General features: G+C 51.9%; 1 protein-coding gene across 1 annotated transcript; it reads right to left on the reverse strand.

Moving 5' to 3' along the window:
* Positions 1-5,297: 5,297 nt before the first annotated feature.
* SP9 (Sp9 transcription factor) lies at positions 5,298-7,506 on the reverse strand. Its single transcript, XM_076340759.1, has 2 exons — positions 7,414-7,506; positions 5,298-6,650 (listed from the first exon to the last, which is right to left on the reverse strand). The coding sequence occupies exons 1-2, from the start codon at positions 7,432-7,434 to the stop codon at positions 5,298-5,300; spliced, it is 1,374 nt and encodes a 457-aa protein (XP_076196874.1). The 5' UTR covers positions 7,435-7,506.
* Between the last annotated feature and the right edge of the window lie 11,288 nt (positions 7,507-18,794).

Below are 18,794 nucleotides of genomic sequence, written 5' to 3' on the forward strand. Positions count from 1 at the left end.
GCCGTCGCCCGGGGCGGCTCCGCGAGCCCCGCCCCGCCCCGCCCCCTGGCCGGCGGGGGCAGCCCGCCCCGGGACGCCGCCGCCCCGGGCCCTCAGCGCGGCTGCTCGGCAGAGCGCGCCGGGGCCCTGTAGGAGGTGCTGTCGGTTCACAGATGACGGTAAGAGCATCTGGGTTTTTTTTTCGTGGAAGACGCGGAATAGGGTTAACCCTCCGCCGCACGGCGGGGCTGCGCGGCCGGGGACCGCGGCGCCGTGAGGTGGCTCCCTCAGCCTGACGGGGAGGAACGGGGCCCTGCGGCGCAGCCCTCCGCCGGGGGCAGGAGCTGGGGCTCCCCGGGGCCGGAGCGGGAGAAGTTAGAGCCGAGGGAGGGCCGGCGGCTCCCCGCGGGCGGGCGGCTCTAACGAGCGGCCGCTCCGCCGCCGCGCGGCCCCGGCGGGCTGGGGCAGGGGCTCGGCCCCGCGCTGAGGGCGGCGGCGGGGCAGGGCGGGCTCCCGCCCCCGCCGGCTCCGTCGAGCGGCCCTCGGGGCGGCCAGGGCTTCGCCTGGAGGTGGGCGGCGGAAAGCCTCCGTCCTCAGGCGGGGGTGTTCCCGGGCCGCCCTTTAGCTCTGCCGCCCCGCGGAACCGATCGTTTAAAGTTAATGCTGAACCGTAAATTATTACTGTTCCGAAAGTAAATAAACAGGTGACTTCCAGATCGGGTTCCTGCTTGGATCGTTACAATAAATATCCCTGAAGGAAGCTCTCTATTTATGTTGTCATTGATTAATTCTCGCTACCTCATTTGATTTCGATTTAGAACGATTTGATTCTAATTTAATTAGCATGTAATTTGGATGTACATAATTACTGTAATTATGACATTCAGGTAAGGCAGCTTTAGGCTGAAAGGCAATTTCAAATTTTCTAGCAACCTACTTTGTACTAGGAAACGGACAAGGACTTCGCGCCCTGCCATCCAGGTAGCAATTAGCACATCTCGGAAATAGGCACTGCCGCGGGTTTGTGTTAAAACAGCGGCGCGAAGGCGGCGGCGGTGTCTCGCCCGGTGCCCGCCGGCGGGTGCCCGCCGGGAGCCGCGCCCGGCCCCCCGGACGGCCGCAGGTGCGGGGCCGGCCCACAGAGCCGCGCGGTGGGCGGGGAGCGGTGACCCACCCGCGGCGGGGTGCCGGCATTAACTGTTGAGGGCCCACCCGCCCGGTCAGGTGACGGCCCCGGAGGAGCTGCACAGCGCGAGCCGGCCGCTCCGCCGCGCCCCCGCCGCGCCGCCGTCTCCCCTCAGGTGGGTGCGCGCTGCCGCCGCCGCGGGCCCGTCCCGCCCCCGCCGTCTCCCGCAGAAGTTCACCCCAGCCAGCCAGTCCGCCCGCCCGCCCGCTCCCGGGGGCCCGGCCCCGCCGCTCCCGCCCCCCTCCAGCCGCCGCGGCCTCCCCGCGCTCCCGCCGCCGGCTGCTCGCCGCGGCCCGGCCCGCGCAGCGCCCCCGCCCCCGCGGCGGGCTCCGGCCGCGCCCCCGAGCCTGCCGCCTGGCCGCGGGAGCGGCGGAGCGGCGCGGGCCTCTAGATGGCGCCCAGGAGCCGCCGTGCGGCCCGGGCCGGGGCAGCGCCAGGCGCGACCGCAAACCCCGGTGTTCAGGCTGGATTTTTTTTTTTTAATGTGTTAAGAATGTTATTCCTTGAGGAAATTTGTAGCTAAATTACTCTCACTTAAAATAAACACTTAGCGCACCGATTACCCAAAGGGGCGGGCTTTCCGTCAGACTCCCTTCATCTGCGTTTTGGAAGGGTGGGAGAGGCGAACAGATAATGGCTGCAAATAAATTACAGCTCCCGCAGATAAAGTTTCCGTTTGAATTGAAAGACGCAATTAAGAAACCGTCCGGGCACGGGATCGGGTGTTTACATATTATCTCATTAGAACAAAAACGTTAATGTTACCTTTTAAGTGTAAAACGAGCCGTTAGGGCTGTGATTCGCCGCGGGGGGCAGGGGACACGCTTCCTGCGAACCGGGGACTCGGCGATCGAACGACGTTCACTGAATAATTTCTCCTGGCATTTTACCTTTTCCCGTCGGTTTGTGGTTGCTGCCGCTGGCTGGTTTTTAGCCGCGTTTGAACGGGCTCGAGGAGCCGGCGTGAAGCTGCTGTCCGCGAGGCGTGGGAACGGGAAGCGGTTGCTCCAGCGAGCTGTAAATGGGAGCTGGGCTCAGCTCACGGGCGAGCCCGGGGCGAGCGGGGCCAAGGCGGCGGGGGGCCCGGCTCTGCCCTCGGCCTCCCTCCCCGCCGGAGCCCGGGAGGCCAGCAATCCCTTTCCCGGTGCTTTCCTGCTCTCGGGTTAGCGTCTTCCCCCTAAAGAGTTGCTGCTGAACCACGGATTCAAAAAGTGAAATCGGATTTATTTTTCGGTTCTCACACCGCCTGTTCTTTAGTTTTTCTTTGTGTAAAAGTTCCCCAGACCATATAATTATCGCCAACATGTACGAAAGAATGGTGTCATTTATTTTTAAAAAGGTGACATGCTTTCTATTTTCCTGGTTAAACGAACCGGCTCTGCGGCCCAGAGCTGCTCCCTTCTTCATTTCTGGGGAGTCTGTGAGTGATGGACGTTTTCTGACCCGAAGGGGCAAAGGCAATGCAAAGAGGTCCTTGATCATTGAGCTGAGAATTGTAACCCCGGCCTGGCAGAAACTGGACCTGGATGGTTTCCTTTGATGTGTTTTATTATAAATCGAAAACAAAGCTGACTTCTGCCCAGCACCCCGCACGGGTGCATTCCTCCGCAACCCCAACACCAGCCGGCAGGGAGGGGAGCCGTGTCCCGCCGCCCGGCGAGCCAGCCCGCTGTTTATTTTACCCCTGCCCGAGCACGTCCCCCTCGCCCGCTCCCCTTGTCCGCCCTCCCCTCCCCTCCTCTCCTCTCCCCTCCCCTGCCCGCCGGCAAACCTGCCGGCACCCAGCCGCCGGCGGGGCGGGGGCGGGAGAAAAGGGACCTTGCCGGGATGCTTTCGGCCAGAAAAATTCCGGAGCGGCTCCCGGGGAGGGTGCTGCCGGCAGCCAGATGCGCGGTGCGGCTCCCGGCGGGCTTCCTCGCCCCTGTCCGCGGAACGGCCCGCCGGGCTCCCGCCGCCTCCCCGGGGCACAGGCGGTGTCGGCGCTGCCCGGCCGCTTTTGTGCAACAGTGGCGCGGTTATTAGTATTCACGGCAGATGTATTTTCTTTAACGCAACGTCTTTATTCCAGTTGGTGGCCGACAGCAGAATCCGCTTCCTGATGTTATTTGCATTCCCTGTTTTATGGAGGATTAAAATATTTGTATTCCTCCAATCTGTACCGGGCAGACTAAATTAACTTTTTTTTCCCTTCCCCCCCCCCCTTTTTTTTTAATAACACAATTATCTCATTTAACAATTTGCCTTTAAAAAAATACTGTGGCTGTTAGGTTGGTGGTCAGGAGACAAAGGGAGTGAAAATAATTTTCATTTCAATAATTGCCTTCTGGTCAATTTAACTGTGCCTTATTTTGAAAGAGCCTGTCTAAATGAGATTCCTGTCCCAAATGTGTTCCCAGGCCTTAGCCCAGCCTTTAATTATTCCTGAGTTTTTTTTCTTCAGAATAAGACGCTGCACTGAGTAATCACAAAGAAGTCAGAGAGCATCCTTGAACCTTTTCAATAGCAGAGCCACTGATATTCAAATAACATGCAAGGACCATTTGACTGCATGGGGACATAAGCATTTCCAATTCACTATTTGCATAGATCAACTGTCTTTGAAAAGGAAAGGAGCAGTTGTCTTCCATAACATTAAAAAGCCTAGTTATCAAATCAAGTGCTTAGTTTGGGGCTTTTAAAACGTTTACATTTTATCTCAGGTTGCCCTTTACCGTTTGACATGCAAATTTGGTGCAGTTAATTTGGACAATTAAAAGGATCTTCAAGGGAGCTTTGTCACCGAGAATATTCGGAGTTTTCCCCGCGGACCAGCTGAGATAAAGTTGGCCAGAACAAATGATGTCTAGGAGATTAATTAGATATTTGATAAGACATGAATCCCTAATAAGGGAATACAAGGCACAGGGGGCTGCTGTGTGCTCTAAGTCAAAATTAATAACATTTAACAAGATTTTCATTTAGGCATGAAATGTCTTTTCCGGAGTATTGACTCTAGCGATTTATTCCCCCGAGATCACCTCCCAACCTAGGCAGCCTTGTGGCGCTAAACGCTTTTTAAATTAAATAAATAGTTCCTCAGCACAGGTCGGTTTCACTCCATTTTGGGGCCGGTTTCGCCAAAGGCGCCTAGGGCTCGGCGTGGGTCCCGGCTGGTCTAGCGGGGCTCGGGCTCGGTTTAAATTTGTTTCAAAAACAAACAAACAACCCCAACCAAACAAACAAAACCCCAAAACTAAGGCGGTTTGAAAAGGGCGACCGGAGCGCTTCAGCCCCGCTGGCTCGGGGGCCGGTTCCTTCCCCACCCGGCTATCACTGCCTGCCGTATTTTTAATCACGGTCACTGTAAGGAGGGCTGGGGGGGGATGCGGGGGCTCCCACTAAAAACCTGACCCCTGCGAGGGCTGGGCGGGGGGAAGGAGGGGGCACGAAGAAGAACAAACCCGCGAGTATATTGTTCAGAGTCCTTTAATAATACCAAAATGAAAATATGTCAAGATTTTTTCCATACAGATAAACGCATTTAATTTCTTTAAGAGACCTTAACTTACGTGTGTTTGAGTGAAATGTTAACTCAACATTTTAAATATCTTTTACATATATACTGACTTCCACAAAGTGCATCAGAAATTTAAAATAATAATAAAAAAAAGAACCAAAACCCCCAAAACCTCCCTGAATTTCAGGAATTCACCAATAAAAAAAAAAAATCCCCAACCCCCCTATCAGATCAACATTTACAAGAAAAATAAGCGAACACGATCTGGTTTTCTTTTTTTTTTTTTGTTTTCTTCTCTTTTTTGAACCCTATTTATACAGATGTTTATGAGATACAGAGGAACCGTCTCGGACTTGCAGCTTGATTTCTCACCTTAAGCCTCTCTTAGGATGCTTTCCTTCCAACAGAAAAGGAAGAGGAAACGGAAGAAAGTGTCACTTTGTACCTACCGGCCGGGCGGGTCGGGGGGGCCGCGCCTCTCCGGCCCCGCCGTCCGCCGGCCCGCCCGCCACCGCTGCGGCCCCGGGCGCCGCCCGCGGCGGGGCGGCTCGCGTCCCTCCGGCCGGCGCGGAGCAGAGTCCGGGCGGCTCCCGGGGGCTCGCCGGCGGCGCGGGGCCGGGCCGGGCGGCGCTGCCCCTAGGAGTCGCCGGGCCCCGCGGTAGGTTCCTTGCCCGGTGCGCGGGCGGCGGCGCCCACCCCCTCGTGCAGGATGAGGTCGGGGGACTCGGAGCGCGGCGTCTCCAGGTTGCTGGCGTCCGTGTCGCTGTCGCTGCCCTTTTTGCCCCCGCCGCCCCCGTTGTGCGTTTTGATGTGTTTGCTCAGGTGGTCGCTGCGCATGAAGCGCTTGTTGCAGACGGGGCAGGCGAAGCGCTTCTCGCCCGTGTGAGTCCGCAGGTGCCGCTGCAGCTCGTCGGAGCGGGTGAAGCGCTTCCCGCAGAAGAGCCAGTTGCAGACGAAGGGCCGCTCGCCCGTGTGCCAGCGCAGGTGCGCCTTCAGGTGCGAGGTCTTGCCGTACACCTTGCCGCAGCCGGGGATGTGGCAGCTGTGCAGCCCCTTGCGCCGCAGGCTGGCCCCCGCCGGCCCCAGCCGCTCGGCCTCCTGGCAGTTGGGGCAGTCGCAGGTGGCGCGGCCCGAGTAGCGGCGGGCGGAGCGGGCCGAGCCGCCCCCGGCGGCGGCGGCGGCGCCCGAGATCATGGCGCTGGCCGCCGCCACCGCCGCGCTGGAGTCCGTGTAGGAGGGCAGCACGGGCTTGAAGCCCTCCTGGGTGAGCAGGTGCTGGCTGGTGGAGAGCAGGTGCGAGGCGGCCGTGGAGCCCAGGCCGGTGGAGCTGAAGGCGGAGTGGGTGAGGGAGCTGAAGTCGGGGTTGTAGGTGCCCAGCTGGGAGTGCAGCGAGGCCTGGGGGGCGCCCGAGTGCAGCGAGCTCTGCAGCCCCCCCGCCGGGTTCTGCACCTCCAGCCAGGAGCCCGGGTTGGTGTGCACGTCCCACCAGGAGGAGGCCGCCCCGTTGGCCACCTCGCCCGCCGAGAGCGTGGAGTGGAAGCCCGACTTGTACCAGGACTCGTAGGGGTGCGCCATGCCCACCCGCGGGTAGAGGCTCTCGGCCGCCGAGCTGTGCACTTTGGAGATGAAGGCCGACTGCCCGCCGGGCTCCTGCGGGGACACGCCCGCCGCCGCCGCCGAGTTGGAGAAGAGGCCGCCGTAGTCGCTGCTGAAGGCCGACGAGGTGGGCGAGGTGGAGGCCAGGCAGAAGGCGCTGTTGGCGGTGCCCGTGCCGCTGGCCAGTCCGCTGGAGCCCCTGCTCGTGGCCACCGTGAAGCCCGAGAGGCTGGAGCCCAGGTTGCAGCTGGAGGTGGAGCGTTTCCAGGGGTGGAAGCCCCCTTTGGCGAAGGCGCTGGACTCGGGCAGGGTGGTCAGGGGGCTGGTGTTGCCGATCTTGTTGCAGGTGGCGGCCAGCATGGCCAGGGGAGTCGTTCCAAATCTCGGCTCTTCCTGCGGGAGAGACAAAGCCGGCCCGTCAGCCTCACCCCTGCCGCCTCGCCAGGCTCCCGCGGGGACGCGGAGGCGCGGGTGGAACCGCGGCGCGACGAGCGGCACCGCGGGAAAAGTTTTCTCTTATTTTGGAGGAAGGCTCCAGCCCTGCCCCGCTCGGCACAACTCGTTTTCCGCCGGGGACCGACCTCGGCGCCCGAGGGATTTACATCGGAAGCGGATCCCGGCGGGGACGAGCGACACGCGTGTTCCGAGAGCGCGGCTCGGGACGCCCCGCGCAGCGCCGGGCTGCTCGAGCCCACCGCCGTCAACCAAAAATCCCGTGGGAACGAAACGCGGCGCCTCCTCGAGCCACCGTGCAGGAGCGGCGGAAAAACGAGATGGCAGAAAGGCAAGCGGGGCGCGGAGCCTTCCGACCGGCGCCACGCGCAAAGCCGAGCTAGCAAAAAATCTTTGGAAGTCTACCGTAGCACTTCGAGTTAAGAGAAAAACCACAAAGCAGAAACACAAATTAGAAAACAAAACAAGGCACAAGCGGCCCGACTTCTCTCCGGCCAAGCCAGTGTTCAGACTAAACTCTTCGCGAACGACCCGATGGGAAACCCGCAGTGAAATCCCCCGAGGCGGGCCGGGATTACCTCTCGCCCGCGGGTCAGCGCGATCCGCACGAGGGGCGGCCGCAACGCGGCGGCAGCAACAGTTCTTCCAGAGGGCAGCGAACCGCCGCCGAGAAGCCGCACGGAAGCGCGCGGTGCCGACTTACCCCGAGGATAGACGTAGCCATAGCACGTCCCTGGGCTGGGCGGTGGGGCGAGGGGGACGGCGCTCGGTGTGCGCCCCGCGCTGCCCGGCGGCACTAAGGACACTCCGGCTCGGCGGGGCTAAACTCTGCCTAAGTGCGGGCAGCGCCCGCTTTGAAGTACCGCTGGCGGCGGCGCTCGCCCAATGAGGGCGCGGGCGGAGCGGGCCGGAGCGGCCCGGCAGCCAATCAGGCTGCGCGGAGGTGCCGGCGCCGGGGCTCGGGGCGCGTGCCAGTCAGCGCGCGGGGAAAAAACTCCCCGCTCCGGACTGCGGCGATCGCGCCGCAATTAACTACAAACCCCGGCCGCCCGCCGGGTTGTGACTCCCGCCGACAGAAGCCGGGAGACGTGCGGCCGGGGTGACGCTGCCCCGGCACCGGCGGGCTGCGGGAGGAGCGGGGAGAGCCGCAGAGGGCAGGAGTCGAGAGCGGGGGTCAGCGTCGGCGGAGGGCTGGTGTCACGCCTGACGCCGCTCCGCCGTCGCCTGTAAACTGTGCAGGAGGCGTTAGATCCCCCGCTGCTTACTCAGTCACCTGCGATCCTCGCGTCCAGTAAACCGCACCTGCACTGCTTTTATTCAACAGGCCCTTCGCTTCCCTTACAGGCCATTGGGCAGCTGTCCGTGCTGGATACGAATAACCTAACAGCGCCTGATGACATTTTATGAAAACACGTTGATTTTTTGGTTTTGCTTTGCTAAATGCTAAAAGTGATTCCGGGCACAACGTATTTCTTACTTTCTTTGCAAAAGGAACTGAGGAGGCTTTTTAGTTGTATGTAGCGCCAAAAAATTCCAAAGGCAGGGAACCGACAGGCATCCCTTTGCTCTCGTACCGGGGCGGGAAGGGGGGACGAGGGGCATATGACATCCCGTCGCTTAAGAGAGAGGATTTTATTTCACAGAGTAATCCCCGGCAAAATACTTTGGAAGTCAAATTCGCAGCCTGCAGCACGTTTTTCAAGCCTCGTATACCCCCGTGGAAACAGTGCTGCTAATGGCAGAAGGCTCGCTCCCTGCTAGCAGTGCTAGGGCGCTGCTGGAATAAGCCTCCCCAGCACTTGCCTGTGGCCTCTGTACTGTGCACGCTCCACACGCCCAGTGAGCGACAGAGACTTTACCTGCTCTCTGCATGTGCGAAATGTAAGTCCAAACCTCGGCTCCTCAATGTCTTGCAAGCTAGTCCCTTTGATTTGTAATTATTGGAGGCTTCGTAAGTAATTGGCTAGAACTTGCCCGTACTGTGTCCGCGGAAGATCAATAGGCGTGCAACTTTTCATCATTGCGACCGTCTCTGTGAGGCTGGGAGCAGGAGCTTTTCCCTCAGCTTCTGCCGTCCCCAGCGCAGCTGGGTACAGTTCTGAACCAGAAATACGAGTGCGTTCAAGCAACGCCGGGTGCTTGCTCTGCATTTGAGTCAATATTTCCTTCTCCTCGGTGCCGCCTCGGCCATCCAGTGTAAAACCTCCTAGCAGATGCAAAATAGGCATCGCTAAGGAGCAAGATGGAGAAACCGCGAGTTTGAGGGGATTTCGCTTTTCTTGACTTGTTTTGATATATTTTTTTTCCGTGCCTAAATAAGGCGGGCACTGCGTTTTGTTGTACATTGTGTTATGCAATCTGCAGGACGCCTGCCACGCTAGGGAAGGATGTCCCTGGAGATTATCTGTTATTTAAACGCCTAAGGCTATTTTCAAAGGGCGCTCGTCTTTTTGTCGCCGCGTATTGAACAGAGCCGGGGCAGTAGGAGGAAATACTGTTCTGCGCTTAATGCTTTCCACATTGACTCGCAGCCAGCGCAGGGGTCCGGGGAGCGCATTGCAAACCCTCTCTCCGAAAGGTCTGCCTGGAGCAGATCATAAGCGGCGGCTTTACCCAGGGGGGCTGTAACGCTCGACGGGTGGAGGCGATTGAAAGGCGGTGGCGGGGGGAGCGACATAACTCCCGCGGGCGAGGCGAGGAGTCCGACAGGGGCACCCGGGAGCAATCGCCCAACAGGTGACTCCCTCCCTCCCTCCCTCCCTCCCTTACTTCCTCCTTCCCTCCCTCCCTTCCTCCCTTTCCTTCCTTCCTTCCACCCTTCCCTTCCCTTCCCTTCCCTTCCCTTCCCTTTCCCTTCCCTTCCCTTCCCTTCCCTTCCCTTCCCTTCCCTTCCCTTCCCTTCCCTTCCCTTCCCTTCCCTTCCCTTCCCTTCCCTTCCCTTCCCTTCCCTTCCCTTCCCTTCCCTTCCCTTCCCTTCCCTTCCCTTCCCTTCCCTTCCCTTCCCTTCCCTTCCCCTTCCCCTTCCCCTTCCCCTTCCCCTTCCCGCCTTCCTCCCTTCCATTCCTCCCTTCCTCCCTTCCTCCCCTTCCTCCCCTTCTTCCCTTCTTCCCTGCCTTCCTCCCTCCCTTCCTTCCTCCCTTCCTCCCCTTCCTTTCCTTCCTCCCTTCCATTCCTTCCTCCCTCCCTTCCTTCCTCCCCTCCTTCCTTCCTCCCGCTCCTTCCCAGGAGCCTGCCGAGGTGGTCGTCAAGTGGCAGCGAGGCGCTTCTGGCCAACCCCGGGGCGGCGGGGGGAGAGGGTCTTTCCCCTCTCCTCGGGGAAAGTCATAAATAAAATAAGCTGGAAGGCAGATCGAGAGCGTGACGTTTGAAAATGTTGCCTCTGCATCAGCGAGTAAAGGCATCCGCTGCCCGCTTGCGCTCCCACAGCAAAGTGGGGTTTCTGTTGTGCCGGGAGGCAGACGGATGGCTCTGCCTGCCTCACATCTATCTCCTCGCCCCCTTTGTAATCGGAAAAGTAACCAAAATCCGCAGGACCGAGGCAGGCGGTGGAAAGGCTGAGCGAATGGCGGCGAAAGGGGGAACGCTGCTCAAATCTTCAGGGGGTCAAGTATTTTCTGGCAGATTTTTTCATACTCCAAAAATCGAGTTTTTAAACAAAGATCAGTGTGTTATGCTAAAGTGTTGAGCTGACTTAAAACATTTGGGGGGATAACGACAATGTAACAAAGGCCTGGTTTGGAGTGAATCATCACCCTTTTAAAAGTTAAAGCAATTTTCAGGAGAATAGCTTTCAGCAAATGCTTTACATTATTCAAAACGGCCAAATAATGCTCTATTATAGCGCCTGAATGCTGCCAGTCAGCCCATAAGTGCAATTTGTGCAAAGGCTCGGTGCCTTATCTCCACTTCTTTATAAAGAGGTGAATATAAAACAATTTCTTCCAAACCCAGACAGAGAGCACGAAAATTGCTTCCCTTTCTGCAATCAGGGCAATTTAACTGGAGTGCAATTAGCACTATTAAATGTCGATTCTGCATAAACAAATCTGACTAAGAAGCGAAAGTGGGGTGAGAACCTCATATAAACTGAAACTGATTTTTTAAAATTATGTATCCGGGTCCTTTACAATTGATCCGTGACGTTTTCATCTCGGAATATATTTACATCATAAATACATTACCGTTAAATCAACATAAATCTTAAAAAAAATCTCAATATGAATACTAATAAAGAAGAATAGCCTAATTAAATGCAACAGTTCACTTCCTTTGAACAATATTGTTTCCCATCTTCCCTTTACGCGTGCCTTTTGATCCGTGCAACTACTAAAGTTGCTGTCTTTAGGAGGTAAAGCTGGGAAACAATTCGTTCATTAAAGCTGATTGGGAGGCTCCTGGGTTCATATTCAGGAGCGTCAGATGGAATGGCTCTTCTGTTCAAACAGAGCTCTGGGAAAGAGCTGCCAAATATTTTCCAAATAAATCGATTTAACAGCAGTTGAATGTAAGGTTGCTGTACAATTTCCCCTGAGTCCTAGGAGGGGCACGGAGTTTTACACATGGGTGTTACGGGTGGCAAAGGGGCAAACCCCTCCAAGTTCAAGAGAAGCAGCCTCATTTGCTGCCAAACAGAAGGGACGTGGGCAGGAAACAGGCAAACTGCTCATCGCCGAGACACATAATTGCGTCCTGCCAGATTTCTTAATTTTTTTTTTAGCAGCCCGACTTCCGTGCGAACCCCGCTCTCTCCCTCAATTACAGTTTTCATTTACATGATCTAGAAACCACCATTGATTATCAGAGCAACGCAGAAGGGGACCTGGCGATAAATTAATAACTTCAGTTAAGAAAAGGCTTCCCCACTATTCTGCCCAAGAGTAGGTATTAAAAGGGGGAAGCGTATACAGAGATGGTGTTAAAATACAGACCGTGGTGCCTGTTGAGTCCACTGAATTCTTTCTGCTGTAGAGTTTTTCATTTGTGGGTAAAGATGAAGTGCAGCTTTTGAGCAGAAGGAAATCTTTTATAGTTAATAAAAAGGGAATGAGCACTGGGATCAAATAGATCATGGAAAGGAAATGAAAATTATGGCACTCTCCAACAATTTCTGCTTGAGCTTTCATACGATGTTTGGTACATAATGCGCTCCCCTCTCCTCCTGCCCCCTGCACGCAGAGCCCCGAGGTGGAGCATCAGGCTGGGCTTTCATCTTTCCCTCGATCTCTAAGGTGACACTGTTTAGGAGTAACAGGGCGACCCATATTACCCTGCGTTTAAAAAATCTGCACGGTAGTTTTAGAAATCCTCTCGTCTACTGAGCGCAGTCAAAAACGCGTCTGTGGAACTAATTCTCTTCCGCCAAATTTATTTGGACCGTGTATTTTAAACCTCCCTTGTTCTGTTTATCTCAGCCGAAGACACGTTAACAATTCAAGGGAAAGACTAGTGTCAAAGGAAGGAAGGTGACTGCAGACTGTATGATGATTTTAATGACTACAATTATTGGAAGGTTATTCAACAGCATCAGAGGTTTGTTTTCTGCCTTGGTAGGAAAGTCTGAGGAACATTGTATGAGGAACATTGTACGAGGATTTTCTCTCTTGGTTCACAAGCTTTCCAGTGCCGTCATGATACACAGGTTAGACATGGCAAGCTCAGGCTGCAGCAGGTTCGAAATTCAGCCGGTGCTAGCGTTCATAAAGCTTTCTTAAAATGAAGGTGTTTCTAAATAGAAGGAGTTTAATTAGCAAGCGGTTGGACCCACGTTTGCAGAGCGTGAAACCACCTTTTCACACGAGTCTATTAAAGAAGCTCGGATGGCTTGGTCATTAGGTCCGTATTTTAAGCAGAGGAGCCGCGGCCACAGCCGCTGGCTTGGCAGTCTTCCGGCAGCGGTCCCACCCCGGCGGGTCTCCGCCCGCCCGGCTCCTCGGCTGCCACGGCTTCTCCCGGCGGGGCTGGCCAGAGGCGAAGGTAAGCAGCAGCAGCAGCAGCAGCAGCAGCAGCAGCAGCAGCAGCAGCGGCAGCAGCAGCGTGCGGGCAGACGGGAGAGCAGGCGAGCAGGCGTGTGCCTCACCAGAGCATCCTCACGACAGAAGGAAGAGTCCTGTCCCCGCGTTTCTCCTTCTGATACCGTCCTAGCTTTTTACATCACGTTTTTAGCCCGGCGTGACTCAGAATGTTGGCTGTGATTTAAGCAAGCTCTCTATCTGCAGATAGAGATATGTGGGAGCGTAATAGGCGGGATGATTGACACTACAAAGTTCTCTTCGGTCCACAATGACCAATAAATCCTCCTGCAGGTTTCGCCCGTTAATGAATTGCTGGTTTGGAAGAGGAAAATACGCTGGACCCCCCATTCGTATGTTCCCCTCTCCCCCCTCCCCCTGTCCTGGGATTAGGGCGAGGAAAGACTGGGAGCCGTTCATTGTGCTCCTTCTGTGTTCTGTAATTACTGGAGCTCAGGCTTAAGGTGAATTTCAGCTCAGATCATGAACCATTTCACGTTCAAATGCAAGCTTGCAGTACTTTCCTAGTGGCAATTAGGAGCCTATTACAAGCCATTAGATTGATCAATGTACCTTAAACAATGTGAATGATTTATATGGCAAAGAAAAAAAAAAACCTTCTTACATCCATTGTACTGTTCCAGCGACCAACCTGGCCCTGTGTCTCCATTCATCACAGCTTTAAACAACAAAAGCGATTTATTTAGAAAACTTACATGCAAAGAAACAGGCTCAATTCCTTCCTCTGGAAGGGTATCCGAGCTTTATCTGTCTTTATTGTCAAGAGATGTAGGCTGGAAGAATTCAGGCATATGGGGGGAGGAGAGGAGAGGAGGGGTGGATTTGGCGGTTTCCAAACGGATTAATTCACCTTGTACCTGAAAGAAGGAAACAAAGAGATTCCTGACTGCTTCCGAAACAAGCCCCTAATCTGCTGTGCATATGCAACGCAAGGAGGAAAGCAGTGGCTTACACCTGTGTTTAACAAAGTGTTTGGGTAGCTTTTTGTAGCCTTTTAATGACTTCAGGGGCACAGAACCACCAAGCCCTGGAAGTTCCAAGGCAGCTATGGAGCAGAGAGTGGGCTGGGATGTGTTAGGTGATGGAAGAAGGGGCTACGCACCGCCTTCTTCACCGTGGATAATTATTCTGACCATTCTACAACGAAAAAATTACAAAATGTCAGCTGCTATCAAAGCCAGAGCAGCCGGCCTGTAGGCCTTGGGTCTGTCTGTATTTGTCTCCTTTCAGAAGACCCAGGGAACTTCTCACGCCTGAGAAATCCCTCCTGGCAGCCCCAAAGTGAGGGGCTGGGAGAGGCTGGTGGCTTTGCACTTGCCAACGATTTGTTAGGGGTACAGAGATTCAGGTCAGAAGGAATAGGACCGTGGTTTGCCGTTCATGCAATGGACAGCCTCTGTTTCTCACATTTTCCTTGCCTTTTTGCTAACCTTATTCACCTTGCTACTTAGCACTGCAAAATTACTGTCTTCTCTATAGCTACAAAGTGACTGAATGAATCTCTGGCTTGGTGTTAAACAGTTCTGACATGTTCTGAATTAAAACTACTAAGAAAAAAGCCCACACATGTAAACTAACTAAGCCATTCTTTAAAATGGGACTTTGATGGGACCAGTGTAACTGGTGACAGTGTTTGTCAGAAAAAACCCCAAAACATTTGTAAGTTTTAGTTCAGCTGGAAATTTATTTTGAGATATCACACGAGGGAGAATGTTATTAATTTAAGATCCCAATTATCACTTGTGTTTCAGTAACAATCTGGTCTACTGTTTTCTACATTCTGGTCTCTGGAAGTCACTGCAATGCTTGTCAAAAGTCAACATTTTGTCACGCCATTTTCTGCAAGGAGGTAAGCACACAGCGCATCAATATCGGTACAAAGAAAAGAAACAAGGGATGGGTGTCAAGTCCTATCAACTGATACGAACACCCTTTTGTTACAAAGCGCAGATACAGACACTTCAGCATCTGATTTTCCAAGTTGTCCATGTGGGATTGAGACTATTCACTTACTTCTCTAGTTATCAGCTGCTTGTTTTATTGATAAAAAGCAATTAGTAAAACGCAATGTCTACCATGTAAACCGAACGATAGATGCAATAGGAGTAAGAGCTGTCCTCCCCCTTCCCCATAGGAGATCCCATAATGAGAGGAGGAGTGTTTCTATTGAGTCTGTCACATACTAAACCCAGTTCTTCCCTTTCTTATAGACCCTGTGCCATCAAGATCTTAACCCATAGAACCAGCAGTGTGTCCTGCTTACCTTAAACTTGTTCTTCCTCATAGAGGAGATGCGAAAGAAGAATAAAAGATGTGGAGGCCTCCTTCAAAGGTTTTGTAGAGATTGTCCATTTAGTCACATTGTGCTTTAAAGCCTTTTTCCTTTTCCAGACCTTTGTATTTGTCATCTTGCCCAGGAGAATTGCTGGGCCAACCTTCTCGGGATAGGTTCTGGCCTTCCTCTACCTTAAGTATCTCCACAAAAACTTGTCTACTTGAAAGGCTTTCTGCAAGCCTTAACCTACACATGTATACCCTCTTGTACAAAAGCAGCCTATGCTTCCTAACATGCTGCTTCAGGCGCTTACATTCCATCTGGGTTGCATTGCCCTTTAATTATCAGTCTTCTTATTGTGATCAAGTGAACTTTTACTAATCTCCACATTTATTGTTAAGGTAAATAGATGCTGCTTTTAATCAATACGGAGGGCCACACCAATGCAGTGCGAAGTAACTTAAGTCAACTGTAAAGAGTTCAATGTGTGTATAATTACAGAGGATGTCAACTATTCACTCCAGTCTAATTCAGTGTCTCTTTAGAGACAGACCTCTTCCTTTTCCCCAGTCCCACTCTCACCTCCTTCGCTCCCCCCCACCCCGCGAAGCAGGCAAGAGGAATGCAGCGGAGGCCAGGCAAGCAGCAGCCCTGCTGAACTTCAGGCTGCTTAGCGGATTGAAACTGCTAGGTGAATGTGAGCATACGGTACAACATAACACCTTCTTCCAACAAGAAAGATTGATTGCATCTTGGCCTTGGTATTAAATGCGCTATTATCAGAAGAAGCTGAAATAATGCATACAGTCACTTTAAAAGAAAGCAGGTTTCCTTTGCGAACATACCTATTATTTCAATAGTACTTGAACTATTTCAATAGTGGCCAGGTTGTTGCTTACTAAAATACATTTGAATTGAATACGTATATATCAAGGGTTTTTTTCTTAATTTTAGTTTGAATTATTCCTGAAGTTCTCATTAAATTTACCATTTGTAAAGGACAGATTAAATGAAAATGGCTTTTAGAAAAATAGAGCTGGAAATTATTTTGGCCTTTCTGACCTGGAAGAGGTGATAATTCGCAGCAGCACTAGATACTGGACATGTCTGACATTTTAGGTATTCCCTCACAGTTTCAGACCTTTGTACAGATGAACTCGGTCTGGGACAACCCAGCAGTCAACTTTTTGTTACCTTTATGTAAATGAGAAGACTACAGCTGTCTTAAGCAGTCCAGGCGGACAACACCAATGGAAAATGAAACTTGGGCAAGGGCGACGCTAAGAAAAGAATGCCTATTATCCACAATAATGCTTCTAACATTTTCTAAACAGCTATTACCGGTGTATGTCCATAATTGTCCTAGTTGCAGTGACGGTGCAATCTTTCTTTCAGAACACTTACAGAAATCTCTCTCCACTGACTTTTCCAAATGTAAACAACCTATACAGCATTTTCTAATGTAAAACAAATGTGGTAAGTAGGTCCCACATTAAAGAATCACTTTGACTGGAATGTCTGAAATGCTCAAGGGATTTTTGGGTGGGTTAGAAAATACCACCATTTGCATTCAGTTTCCCAACGCAGTCCCATATATACAGATGAGTGTCAGTCGGACCTATATAGCACATTGTTACTGAATTTGGATGGTCGCAGAGAACAGATAGCTCTCTTTCTCTTTTGCAAAGCGATGCAAAATAAGCTGTTGTGGATTTTTGCTATCTAATATTTCTCGTGGGTTTTATTGCACACAAACTTGACTAATTTTCAATGTTGACACTAACAAACATTTGTCTATTTAGAAAACAACGTGACTACAAAATTCCCAGTTACAGCAAAACAACTAGAAGCCAACATCCATATCGCCCCGCCCCCCCGTTCGTAATCCTGTTAGATAAACCGTGTTAGTTACTCTCATTAAAATGGGACTCCCTGTAAACGCAGACCGTTAAACACCTCAGAGGGATTGAAAGCAGCGAAACAAAATGCAAGTTTCACATTTCTAAAGTCTCATCTCCGTATTAAGAAATAGGATGTTCACAATTCCTGTGCAGTACTTACACAGTGTAACTTGATCCTCCATTATGCAGTTTGGAGGAAATTTAGCAAAGCTCCTAGGTTTGTTCAGCCTGAGACAAGTACCACAAAAATGTGTGCTGTTTGTCTGTTTTTCTGTAAACACGATGGCTGAAAGCACAGGTCTAAGAGGAAGAGGTGGCAGTGTCCTCCAGCTCTTTCACATTATCACTGTACATACATCAGTATGTAAAATCAAGTAGCCAGCCCTTTCAGTCATTACCCAAGTTGTTATGCACTAACTTCAACAGAAGCTTTATCTGAGTGAGGACTACATGCTCCTATTCAAAGTAAGATGTTGAAGTTAGTGCATGTAGAAACTTGTGTTCATTCAGAGAAAATTTTCTGAAAAATTGTAAAGTGCAAAATACAATTGCAGGCTTTGGAAAAGTATGCTGCTGCGTTCTGCTTTAACTCCTGAGGCTGTTTTGGAACCCTGTTTTCCCAGCAGCTGGGAAGGTGCTGATTCCCAGACCGCAGAGACGCGATACTGCACTTTTCCAGGGAGTAGCTGTGGTACCTGCAAAGAGGCTACCCATATCGCATGAAGCAACAGGAGTGCAGCAACACCTCTTTGTGCCAAAAGTGCAGACTGGAAATGCTACAAAATGTGGTTTTATTGCCATGTGAGGGAGGGACTCAGCCCATATAACACTGGATGTTCTAGTGATGTGTAAAAAATCTGCAGTATCTGGAGTTATGCAGCTCCAAGACTGAAATTCTACAAACACAAACTATTTGCAGATGGTGTCTTACCTGAGCATGCACACTCACACTTGTGGCTGCATAAGGAAGAAGGAAGGGATCTCTGTAAATAAACTGCTTAAAAAGAAAACCAAATAGTCAAACTAGCAGCTTGGTACTTTGATATTCAATTGCCTTTTGTTACAGTATTTTTCAAATAGCTGTTACCGTAACAACATAACATATATTTCTTTTAATTTTTTTTAGTTGTTTGGAAAAAAAAAATATTCTTGCCAGAATTCTTCCGTAATAGCTTCCATTAACTGCAGTGACTTCTACTGGGGAGGCTGGTGCTGATGTCTCCTGCTGTCACAAGTCACTCACAAATCTAGCAGATGTTTTGTTTGATAAGGCCAATTTGAGCTTTATAAAATATGTTGTGGTTTTTTTCCATCCCCAAAGAGAAAATATCAGTTAGGATGGGATTCAGAAATGATCATTTGCCAGGAGACAAGGCACTTGATACCTGTCAGCAGAATGTGTCCCACACTTGAAAAACTAGATCAGACGGAACTGTAAAAATTCTCCTTTAACATAGCGATAGTGTACCAAATACCAAGAGATAGACCTTAGAGACTTATATGTAGCAACAACAAAAACAAAAAAGGAGAAGGAGGAAAAAAGGAGGTACAAAACCTTTAGGAGGCCAGTATTTTTTTCCCTATTCTATAGTACATATTTTGCTAAACTCTTAAGGTAAATGCTGTAGATGAGAGTGGTTTATCACGATCGAACAAAAGTTACTATAAAAAAAATTGGAAAAAGTGAAAGAAGAGGAATCCACTTTAAACATTGATGCTGCCCCAGAAACACTGGCAGTTTTATTTTGGATTCAAGTAATTTGCATGACTAAGAAATAATCACTTTTCCAGGCCCTCTACGCACTTGACAGTGGCAAACTTGTCCAGATTATTATATTTAATAATTTGCTAATACCGTCTTGTTTCTGGAAACAGGGAC

Source organism: Aptenodytes patagonicus, chromosome 6 (assembly GCF_965638725.1).
Source record: "Aptenodytes patagonicus chromosome 6, bAptPat1.pri.cur, whole genome shotgun sequence".
In the NCBI taxonomy this organism is placed as follows: Eukaryota; Metazoa; Chordata; class Aves; order Sphenisciformes; family Spheniscidae; genus Aptenodytes; species Aptenodytes patagonicus.